General features: G+C 37.6%; 2 protein-coding genes across 2 annotated transcripts; one reads left to right on the top strand and one right to left on the bottom strand.

Moving 5' to 3' along the window:
• Nucleotides 1-6,294: 6,294 nt before the first annotated feature.
• LOC113326562 (transmembrane protein 136-like) lies at nt 6,295-9,161 on the top strand. Its single transcript, XM_026574261.1, has 5 exons — nt 6,295-6,827; nt 6,904-7,047; nt 8,422-8,541; nt 8,694-8,789; nt 8,870-9,161. The coding sequence occupies exons 1-5, from the start codon at nt 6,609-6,611 to the stop codon at nt 8,978-8,980; spliced, it is 690 nt and encodes a 229-aa protein (XP_026430046.1). The 5' UTR covers nt 6,295-6,608; the 3' UTR covers nt 8,981-9,161.
• Nucleotides 9,162-9,225: 64 nt separating this feature from the next.
• LOC113326561 (peroxidase 5-like) lies at nt 9,226-10,715 on the bottom strand. The gene is made up of 4 exons (XM_026574260.1): nt 10,401-10,715; nt 10,092-10,280; nt 9,811-9,979; nt 9,226-9,716 (listed from the first exon to the last, which is right to left on the bottom strand). Exons 1-4 carry the CDS (start codon nt 10,620-10,622, stop codon nt 9,307-9,309), a joined length of 990 nt encoding a protein of 329 aa, XP_026430045.1. The 5' UTR covers nt 10,623-10,715; the 3' UTR covers nt 9,226-9,306.
• Nucleotides 10,716-11,542: the final 827 nt, after the last annotated feature.

The following is an 11,542-nucleotide window of genomic DNA, read 5'->3' as shown; positions in this document are numbered from 1 at the left end:
CATTTGCAATGCTTGATCACATAACAATCAGCAAAAATACCTGTTGGATGTCTTTCATAGAAGAATTTAATCCAGCGAGTGAACCCAGCATTTGTGATAGCTTTAATTCCCCTTCTGAAAGGATAAGAAAAATCCACATTGCCACAAACTTTTACCGGATCACTTCTAACTGCAACAACATCATTCGATAACAATGACTTTCCCATAATACCTTACCTCCCAATTTTGTGACAGCATCAACATTCATGTGTTCTGGAAGACGGTGTTTAAGATGGATCCATAAATGTTGGAAGTCCCGATGCTTCTCCGTGTAAACCATTTCAGGAATGTATTCATGAACAACTAGCAAATGTTTCTTCACACTCCATGGTCTTTCTTCAATGTCTTTGTTGAGGAAATCCCACTTACTGAATTTGAAAATCATCATATTCGGCTCAACCTCCACAATCTTGATGTCTTCTTCAGTCATAAAAGGCTACATGAACTTGATATATTTCTCCACAACTTCAACTTTCATCCTTCATTCTATGATAACTTTGCGAACTGCACTTGCTTCCCAGCTATTTGCCTGATCTCCCTCAGTAGTATTTGGTTGTTGAAACACCACTACCTCAGACGTTTCACCCAAATCCAAAGTTTCTTGTTTAAACTTGTTAACAAGTTCTCCTAGTTGACTAGAATTATCCTCCTCCATTGTTTTGATGAAAAACTTCTTAGGGTTTAACCTTTCTTTATAGATGATGTATGTATTATTTCTTGAGAATAATACGGGGTGAAAGACTGTAAGTATAGATATTCAGAGTATTTTCTGGGATATTATCTCTATAATTCTGGGAGTAGAGTGAAAGTCTTTCGATTTTATCGTGGTAAGTTTTGTAGCTAGCTAGTAGAATGTAAAGTAAAAATAGGAAACTAATTTTCTGTTTTATGCTGAAATTACGGGTTTTGAATTTTTTTGAAAAGGTCCAAAGGAGGGCTTCTCTATCAACTAGACTCACTGAGTTGAACGCTCTTCTATCTTCTTCCATTTCGAAAAACTGATACCTTCATAGATAGAATTTACTACCAAACCTTAGCAACTTACTCAGCATACACGTGGATCATAACACACGTTAAGGCAAACGTCATCAAGATATAATTCAAACTGCAAACACATTTAGGAGACACAGGAAAAGTTTAGAAACTCATTAATCATCCATGTTCTAAGAAAAGGTGGTGTGTATATGTGGGTCAAAGAGTGGTCGAGATCGTCCGGAATTTTGGACGTTAAAGATTATGTCTTGGCCCAAATATCTGCTTAACTACTTAACCGTCCCGGACTAACCTTGATACGGTTCAAGTTCATCTGACCATAGCCTAACCACTTAACATAATCACGCCATAACCCTGCCTAACCTAAAACCTACTTTAACCCTAATTGTAAGCTAAGTAGCTAACTATATAGGCTAACCTTGGTTCTGACAAATTGATCACGACCACTTTAAGAATTTTCTTATTAAGGGCACATTTTCTAGCTGTGCCTCATGTTTTCCTCTCCAACACCTAACATTAGCTGTGCCTCCCATTATTTTCCTCTCATGTATATTTCCCAGCCACGACTATCAACAGATCTCTGGATTACTTAGATGCGTTTTTTCTCCGAGGTCACAACATTAATCTCTAGGACACTACCAGGAGCTTACTGGGTCATCCCAGTCTTTATTATATGATACAATGTAATGGTTTTCTTCTTAAATGCATGTGGTGACCACCAAATAAATCGTCGATCACTTGGTTGATTTTAATATTTACACCATCTTAATTTGGGCAACTCGAACTCATATTTTGTTGTCAAGTATATAACTGTTATCTCCGTTAAAAAGAAATAATATTCCCATCTTTTTTTAAGAAAGAGATACTATCATTTTTTTAAATGGAGGTAATGTATGTTCTGTGATATAAATTAAAAATAAAAAAAAATATTTAAAAATGGGTAGAATGAAACTGTTTACATCCTGGCTCTCTTCACATTTTTATCCATTTAAACAGTATCAAAATCTAAATGTCCTTTTCATTCAGGAATTGTTGATTTTGATCTTTTTAACCAATTTTGTGTTTTCAGGTTGGATAGAGAGTTTATGCTATAGCCTAACCAATACTAACTTTAATTATGCTGGGATCCAACCAGAGCTAACCTTAACCTAATCAAAGATTACTCTATGGCTCGGCCAACGCTAACTTTAACTTAGTTCTTAACTTAACCACACTGTAACAACTAAATCTGAATTAGCGTAATCGTACTAACCATGGGCCCAGCTAACTCAAAAATCCTGCTAGCACAAAAAGGTTGAGCCTGGCGGTATGCCGGGTGATACCTAGTCAAGATTTAAAAAGAGAGTAAAACAAAAACGCGATGCAAAATATAAACTTAACAAAGATAGGTAAATTAAATTGCTTAAAAATGATTGGAAAAAAACCAGTGGTAATAGTAAAGGTGATGAAGATCAGATCATGTTAAAAACTTATGCCTTAGTCGACTCAGAAACGTCGCCCGATCCTCGGAGAAAACAGAGAAGAAAATTGATTTCAATTCATATCTCGCTGGAGATAGTACTACGGTTTACAGTACAGCTCATCCTATCTACTTGACATGTTAGTCATAAGTCTAATAACCAACTTGTGGTGAGTGTTTTAACACGTGACATATGTCAATGCAATGAGTGGAGAGACCTTAAAGGATTATAAACCGCAGGATTTAAAATTGCCCAATTTGTGGAGAGATCCTAAAGAATTATAAACCGCATGATCTTAGATTGCCCAATTTATGGAGAGGCCCTAAAGGATTATAAACCGCAGGATCTTAGATTACCCAACAATGTCGGACTAATAATCTCAACACGCCTCTCACGTGTAGCCTCGTTGGGTCTAACACGTGGACAATTAAATCGGGTGACGCGGAATAAAGATATGGTCAAATTACTCGTCGCAAATAACCTACTCTCATACCATGTTCGAATGTGGACATCCAACTCAAAACCAATTGGTAATGAGTGGAGAGGCCCTAAAAGATTATAAATCGCAGAATCTTAAATTGCCCAACCACGTGGGACTAATAATCTCAACACTGTATACTGTGCGCTAATCAAGATGGATTTACACCTCAAAAATGCTTGTCAACAAGTTCAACTCGTGGTTTGTTTCAAAAAAGAATAAAGAATGAGAAAAAAGAAAAAGAGAATCTCGAACTCATGGAAAAAGCAAAAGGCACTTTAGGAAAATTCAACATGCAACCTGCGGTAAGGATGTCATGGCTAGGGGACCAAAAGAAATAGTTAAATGTATGCAGCATGGACAAAATCTAAATCCTAAATATAAAAACGATGAGTCAAACACCGGATAATATATGCCACCAGCGATTAAAATGTTGACAATCTTAGTACATGAAAACATTTTTTTTTCCATGTATCTCATCCTTTGATTTTTCGCGTCTCCTTCCGTAGCTAGTCTACAGACAAGATCCTGCAATCTTCTTACCTCTTGACGCAAGTAATTAGTTTCCATTTGTAGTAGCAGATCCTACTACTACACCCTTTGGTTAATCTATACAACTCCGTCCCTCCGACCCAACAGTTCAACAACTCTTCCCCTCCAGCCCAACATCCCTACACACCACCTCACAGACGTCTTAAACTCCTTCCCTCCGGCCCAACAACTAAGCGTTTGTCTTCCGCCCCTTCAACTTCCTCTTTATCTCCTTCGCCCACTGAACACATTACTTCGTCCACTGAACCTCCTGCAACTCTTCCCCTTCTGCCAACAACTCCGTCCACTGGTCCCCCTTCACTTCTTCCACCTCTTGCTTCCACTGATCAGCGTCCCACTCCCTCCACTCCAAATTCCTCTTCTACAGCACAGCGTCCTTAGGTCCCTTCTACAGAACAATGTCCCACTCTCTCCACTCCAACTACCGATACCAATACAGTATCACCATCAGCCACAACTCCTTCGGCCCCTACCATCCCTACAGCTCCTTCTCGACCTACCACTCGTGCCTCCCGTGGTATTTTCTGCCCTATAAATCGTCTCAACCTTCATATCCAAACCTCTCCCTCTATCTCTCCTCTTCCTCGCTCTCACTTGTATGCCCTTAGGGACGTTAACTGGAATCCTGCCATGCATGACGAGTACAATGCTATGTTGAAAACTAACACCTGGGAACTTGTACCACGACCACGTGATGCTCATGTTATTCGTTCCATGTGGTTGTTTCGTCATAAATATAATGCTGATGGATCATTACAGCGACACAAGGCTCGTCTTGTTGCTAATGGCAAATCTCAACAAGTTGGAGTTGACTGTTTTGAAACGTTTAGCCCGGTTGTCAAACCTGCTACTATTCGTACTGTTCTCACCATTGCTACATCACGGTCTTGGCCCATACATCAGCTGGATGTCAAGAATGCTTTTTTTCATGGAGATCTAACCGAGACAGTATATATGCATCAGCCTCCGGGATTTGTTGACCCTGATCACCCGGACTACTTATGTAAATTGCGTAAATCACTTTATGGCCTCAATCAGGCTTCCCGGGCGTGGTTTCAGAGATTTGCCAAGTTCATCATAAGTTGTGGTTTCCGCGGCAGTGTATGTGATCAATCACTTTTTGTTTATCAATCAGGGTCCGAAACAGCATACCTACTTTTATACGTTGATGACATTATTTTGACTGCCTCTACTGATGCTCTCCTATACCGCTTCATTGATTTGATGAAGAGAGAATTTGCAATGTCTGACCTTGGTCCTCTACATCATTTTTTGGACATCACTGTTACTCCTTCATCCTATGGATTATTTTTGTCTCAATCTTTATATGCACAGGACATCATTGCGCGTGCCTCTATGACAAAATGTAATCCAGTGACTACTCCGGTCGACACAGATTCCAAGCTCAGTGCCACCTCTGGCCCAGCTGTTTCGGATCCCACTTTATACAAAAGCCTAGCAGGTGCTCTGCAGTACCTAACTTTTACTCCGCCAGATATTGCATACGCAGTTCAGCAGGTATGTCTATTTATGCATGACCCCCGTGAGCCCCACATGCATGCTCTCAAGCGAATCATTCGCTATCTACAGGGCACCACCCACCACGGACTCTTTCTCTCGGTTTCCACTATTTCTGGCCTAACTGCATACTCTGATGCTGATTGGGCGGGTTGTCCTGACTCTCGACGACCGACATCTGGTTTTTGTGTCTTTCTTGGTGACAATCTCATCTCCTGGTCCTCCAAGCGACAAGCAACAGTCTCTAGATCCAGTGCTGAAGCTGAATACTGTGGAGTAGCAAACGCGGTTGCTGAGACAACATGGCTTCGCAACCTTCTTCTAGAGCTCCGACTACCTCTACGACGTGCTACCATTGTTTACTGTGACAATGTCAGTGCGATATATATGTCTGGAGATCCTGTTCAACATCAACGCACCAAACATGTGGAAATTGATATACATTTTGTTCGTGAACGAGTTCGTATTGGTGCCATTCAAGTCTTACACATCCCCTCTGAGAACCAGTATGCTGACATCTTCACCAAAGGGCTTCCTCGACAATTATTTGTTCGTTTTCGTTCTAGTCTCAGCGTTTGTTCCTCTCCCGGTCAGACTAAGGGGGTGTAATAGAGTTTATATTATCTTGTTACCTTATTTATCTTTAGGAGATTATCTCCCTTTACTTTGGTTGTAAACACAAAAAATATTATTGGAGTTTTATATATATATGGATCCTGGAGAACATAAATCTCCAAGGGAATTATCATCAAATCCAAGAGTTACAACTAGTATAGATTGGTGTCAATTATAATCACTGTGACAAGGAAATATCACTACATCCAGACCCACAAAATTCGTCTCAAAACGAGCTTGCGTGCAAAACTGTGAACCTGTAATCAAACTACATCAAACAGTTATTAGGTTTAGGGTTGGCATACTTGATTATTGGCTCATATAGAAATTATCCATGGATTAACCTTTTGCGTGTACGTCATCTCCTTCCTCATCAAGCAATACTTAGGTCATCAAGTAGTACAATGTAAGTTCTAGTGATATAGCAGCAACGTACAATAACTTTTTCCTTGGGTTTATTGCGACTGCTTGTGGGGTTGTGTACAGTTAAGGTTTGTTATATAGTAGCTGAGACATATCATAAAAGCCTTGTGTTCCTAGTTATGTGGTTGTGCTTGGCTAACACAAAGCTCCGAGTCTATAATTAAATGGTATTCAACAAGAAAAAATAACCCCATCTTCTTTTTGTAAATAGAATTAGATGAAGTCATATGGATTGAATGGGTGATTGCTTGCGAATATACTTCTTAACATTTCAAGTTTAGGCTGTTCTTGTTTTGGCCTTTTAGCCATTAAAGGGAGGGGCCAACCACCTTCTTCTTCCCAACTAAATCCAGCTGTGCTAACTTATTGGACTTGATGATTTTGCAACATTATTTGTTTTGAGCATATCTATATTTTGGGCATCTCTTAAACATATCTATATTTTGTTTTGTTAATTTTTTGTTTATGTTCAGCAAGAATTGATCAAGGAATCTGTTATTGAAGTTTCATCTTTATGTGTTAAAAGAGAGATGGAGGATTACATAGTGAGATTGGTTGTCTGTGGAGTAATTTCATGGACAGCATTATTTATTTCAGTGAGGAAAATGTTCCCCAAAAAATCATTCAGTTTCTGTAATCGAGTTGTTTCAACAATCCATGCTTCACTTGGTGTAATTTTAGCTTCTCTATCTGTTCAAGACTGGAGTTGTCCCGTTTGTCCCATGGCTGCCCCCTCTTCTCCTTTTCAGGTACTTCACTTTCTTTCTTTTATTTTCATTATATTTTCTCAAATTGGTTTTATATAGTAGTTTTATAACTTTGCAGATGCAAACATTGGCAGTGACCCTTGCTTACATGATTTATGATCTAATGTGTTGCTTCTTTGGTCCTGATCATTTCAACATTGACAATGCTGTTCATCATCTAGTCAGCATCATCGGCATTGGTGCTGGTCTCTATTACCAAATGGTACTGTTCCAAACTATCAGTTCTTCGAATTGTCGGTTAGGGGCTGCGATATATAGTTCTTTAATTATATACTTTGAAGCTTGAACCAGAAAGAATATGGTGCTATAGTTCCTTAATTACTAAGCCATTAAAATAAGCAGAATCTAAGAGAGAGAATAAATTACCAATAGTATTGTATTAGCCGATCTAAATCGATCCTTTTACTCGATTTTGTAGAACCAAAACAAGAGTAAAGTTTGTTCTGATTCTTTCTGCTTCTTCAATGATTAAAGGGGATTTTTCTAAATATTGTCGCTCCTAAATTTCGTTTCATAAAGTACCATTATCTTTTTAAATCTTTCTAAAATACCATCGCTTTGATTACTTCCGTTAACTTTAAACTCAACGGCGGTTAAATGACACATGTTACTTTCTCTTGCCTCCTAGAAGACTGAAATACCCTTAACCCATACAACTGTCTCTACAGCTTTAGCATGCAATTCTCGCTGAAGTTTGAACTGATTGTGAAGTCATCTGTTTCATTGTCATTCAAGCCTGAAAGACTTCATTCACTATATAGTAAATATCACAAAGTCCCAAGAATTTACTTTCATTTAGATTGGCTCTGAAAAAGATTCTTGAACATGAATAAGGCGGTGACACGTTATCAACTCAATTTCTATAACATGCATATTTCAAATGTTTCATTGCTATATGATTGGATTTGTTTCGGCATATATGGGATCGGAGACGACTGCCCAACTTGCACCTTAGATTAATACTAGCATAAGAAACAGACATTGCTAGGATATGAGCACGTTTTAGGCTTTAGCTACACCTTGGAGCCTGCACATAACTTCTCCTCTCAAACATATGCTCCAACTCATTTCTCTGTTTTCACTTAACGGCCATAACCTTCTTGACCAAAAAATCCTTTTGTTAGATATTCTTTTGACAAGTACTACCTGCGCTATCTACACTATGTGGCGCCTAATACGGACTAGATTTGCACCCTGAATAAGCTGATAAACTGAGGCCCATAAGAATTTAAGACCATGATTTGAAGTACCGGATTGGCTTCAGCAGTAGTGAGTTATGTAAGTTGTCAATTGTTTCAAGTTGACATTCAATGTGCGATAAAGTATTGATGTGCGGTTGATTATTGACAAAGATAATTAGGTTAATATTGGAATGTTTTGACACATATTCTAATTGGAATGCTCACTTAAGTTGGATACTGACTTTTTATTAACAATAATGGTATTTTAGAAAAAAAAAATATTAAAAAGGTGATGGTATGAAACTTATTTTAAGAGTGACAGTATTTTGGAATACTTCCCATAATTGAATTCAACTGTTATGAGTCCTCTGACTAGTTGCTTATTGTTCTTGTAGTGTGGGTCTGAGCTGGTTGCAGCATTGTGGGTGACAGAAATATCTAGCCCGTTTCTTCACGCGAGAGAGCTTCTCAGAGAACTTGGCTACAAGGACACTGACCTAAATTTACTGGCTGATGTGAGTCACTCATATTATAAGTTGGTCTGCTATAGATCTTAAAATTGATGCTTTTCCGGTCAAGCTTTTGCCTGATCATCTCTTTTATCTACATTCTAGTTCTTTTATGTTGCTCATGAAGTTTAGCTTGATAAATATTAGCGGTTATGCAGATCTTATTTGCCGTCATCTTCTCAATTGCAAGGATGGGTGTCGGTCCTTATATCACTTACATTACATTGTCTGCGGACAACCCACTACTTATAAAGGTATAACGATAACATAAGTATTTTATCTTCAAATACAAACTGAACTCGTGAACTGAATTTCGCTCTCTATTGGCTCCCAGATAATGGGTTCAGGGTTGCAGTTGGTTAGTGCGTTTTGGTTCTACAAGATTGTAATGATGGTGAGATACAAACTTTTCAAGAGGAACAATGCTAGTAATAAAGTGAACTAAGGAAAATTGGTTTTGTTAAGAAAAATGATTTGTCACTGTAAAGAATAGCTAGATATTTGAGAGTGGTTATGAATAATATACTCATTTTGAAAGTTCAAAGAATCTTTCAATGTCGTTGATCCAAAATGCACTTTATTCAATTCTATACATATTGATAACTTAGACTCATGTTGGAAACAAACCTGTTTATTGATGATTTCTTTGAAGAAATCAATCTCTTTTCACTTAAAGTTTTTTTTTGAGACTCGGATAAAAAGTTCAAACGATTTTTATTAGCAACCTGTAGAGACACAGACACTCTTTTCTTGTAGTGTTATGTTTAAATCTCAGTATTTTTTGTAATTCACGGAACTACATTTCTTTCTGATTTGTCCTTGCTTCCCTGTTAATACTTCAATTTCTCCCATTTTAATCATTGCACGGATAAACTTTTCGGCCCATACCGAAGGTTGATAGGCGTTTTGCAAGACTTCCTTTTTAGTTACGAAATTCGTCAACAGTGTCTGGTCTGATGTGAATAACCCTTTGTTTTGTAATAAACCATGGTAATATTTGTTGTCTGTAACTCCTGGTGTGAATCTGTCCATCACAACAATACTGTTATCGCTTTTACATTCTTTCCTCAATGTTGCTGCTAAGTGGAAATCAAGCGTGGGGTCTGGTTTTCCTGTATTTTGGAAGTTCACATGTCGCCCAGAGATGGAAGAACACTGCGAAACACCTATTGTATGTGCTCCTGAAAACATGATAAATTTGAATCTCTCAATAAGTTTTTACTGCTAATAAAAGTATGAATGGAAGGCTCTGAACTCTTAGATGGGGGCATTTACCTGATAGGGTAACCATTTCTTCAGCTGTGAGACCTTTCTGAGCAAATCCTTGTATAAGCTGATTGACATCAGCAAATGGGGGTGGAAGTTGTGTGAGAGCATCCGCTTCTAGAGAAATGATACCATCTTTTCGCCCTCCTCGAACATCATATCGTGGGAATTTGCCGGACTAATGATACAAAAAAAAAACCATGAGTAGGCTGATATATTTGGAACTAGGTATGAAAGTTCTGAACATTAATCATGATGGATATTATAGATATATATGTGGGGTTACTTACCAGATGAACACTTTCCCTAGTTGCATACGTGAGGATATCAGCACATGAAACAACTCCGGGGCAGTGATACTCCAACACTCCTTTAATTTTGTCGATCACATCAAAAGCTTTAAGGCTTAGATTTGGACCTGCATCTTTTTCTGCCTTGTTATTTGGCGTAGAGTTTAAAAGAACTGATGCATCACATCCCTGTTAAGAAACAGCAACAGTAAAATTCGATTAGAAGCGTTTTCTTCCAGTACTATATATATTACATGTCTGACGAGAATATATAAATATATACCGTAAGCTTCGGTATATACTACTTACCCTTACAAAACAATCGTGGAAATGCATCCTTATCAACCTAGGAGGAACCCTCGGGTCATCGCGAACAATATCTTTCATCATATTGGCGATAATCGCCTCAGCCAGTGGACATTTTTTGTAGTAATAATGATGCCTTAGACCATGTTCAGCACTAACACCAAGCAGAGACAAGTTGAGGACAACAAAACAGAGAACAGAAACAACTTTAATCATAGTGTTCATTATGAAAGTCAATTGAATAGTTGAGCTCTGAATCAAACTAATTCTCTAACTCTTTCTCTTAATGTGATACAATGCGAATTCCGGACACCCACATGCTTAAATAGTATGAACTGCTTGGCTTAATCTTTGACTTGGTAAAGATTTAAAAGCTAAACTATGGTATTATCAAGATTAGAAATGGTCATCACCGAGTAGATGAGAATATGTCTTCGATAAGATTGTATGAGTTTTCAAGTTAACATACAAGTTGACATATATTTCAAGTTATTGCCCAGTAAAGAATGAGATGTTTTAGCTGACTTAGAATAATTTAATGACCGCAAGCGGTTGCTAATTCGTTAACAGCTCAAATGGTGTTTGAAATATTTATTTATGTTTTTGTTGAGTACAGTTAAGTACAAAAGTTATGACATACAGCATACTTGGGATATTTTAACCATAGCTAACTTGTATGGACAATCTGTATAGGTTGACGATACAAAGTAGGTAATGGAAATTTTGGCCATGGTTGATCTATTCTAATTTCAATGTTATTTTATCAAAATTTTGAGTACTGTATTTGACTGATTCATCTGATTGCGCTATCTATGATGGAATAAAATGATCTTCCACGCGGTAGTTATATAATTTTAATTTCCTCGTTTTGCATGACTATCCATATGTAGAGTAGCACAGGATGTATTTATTTATTTATTTATTTTGGCTTTGCAAATGCGACTAATTCTAGATTATGTCATTACAAATGAAATGTTCTTTTTGTGTGTTTTTTTTTTTTGCTTAGCTTTCTTAATTTTAAAAAGGGCTTGGTTGATTATATGGCTGCCATTACAGATTAAAACGTTGGATATCCAAACATTGTAGTCAGAAAAGCCAAGCCCTTGTATAATTTGTTTTAGTAAGTAAAAACTGATACAGCCACA

The sequence above is a fragment of the Papaver somniferum genome, unplaced genomic scaffold, assembly GCF_003573695.1.
Source record: "Papaver somniferum cultivar HN1 unplaced genomic scaffold, ASM357369v1 unplaced-scaffold_10, whole genome shotgun sequence".
Classification (NCBI taxonomy): Eukaryota; Viridiplantae; Streptophyta; class Magnoliopsida; order Ranunculales; family Papaveraceae; genus Papaver; species Papaver somniferum.
This window is presented reverse-complemented; position numbering and strand designations above follow the sequence as displayed.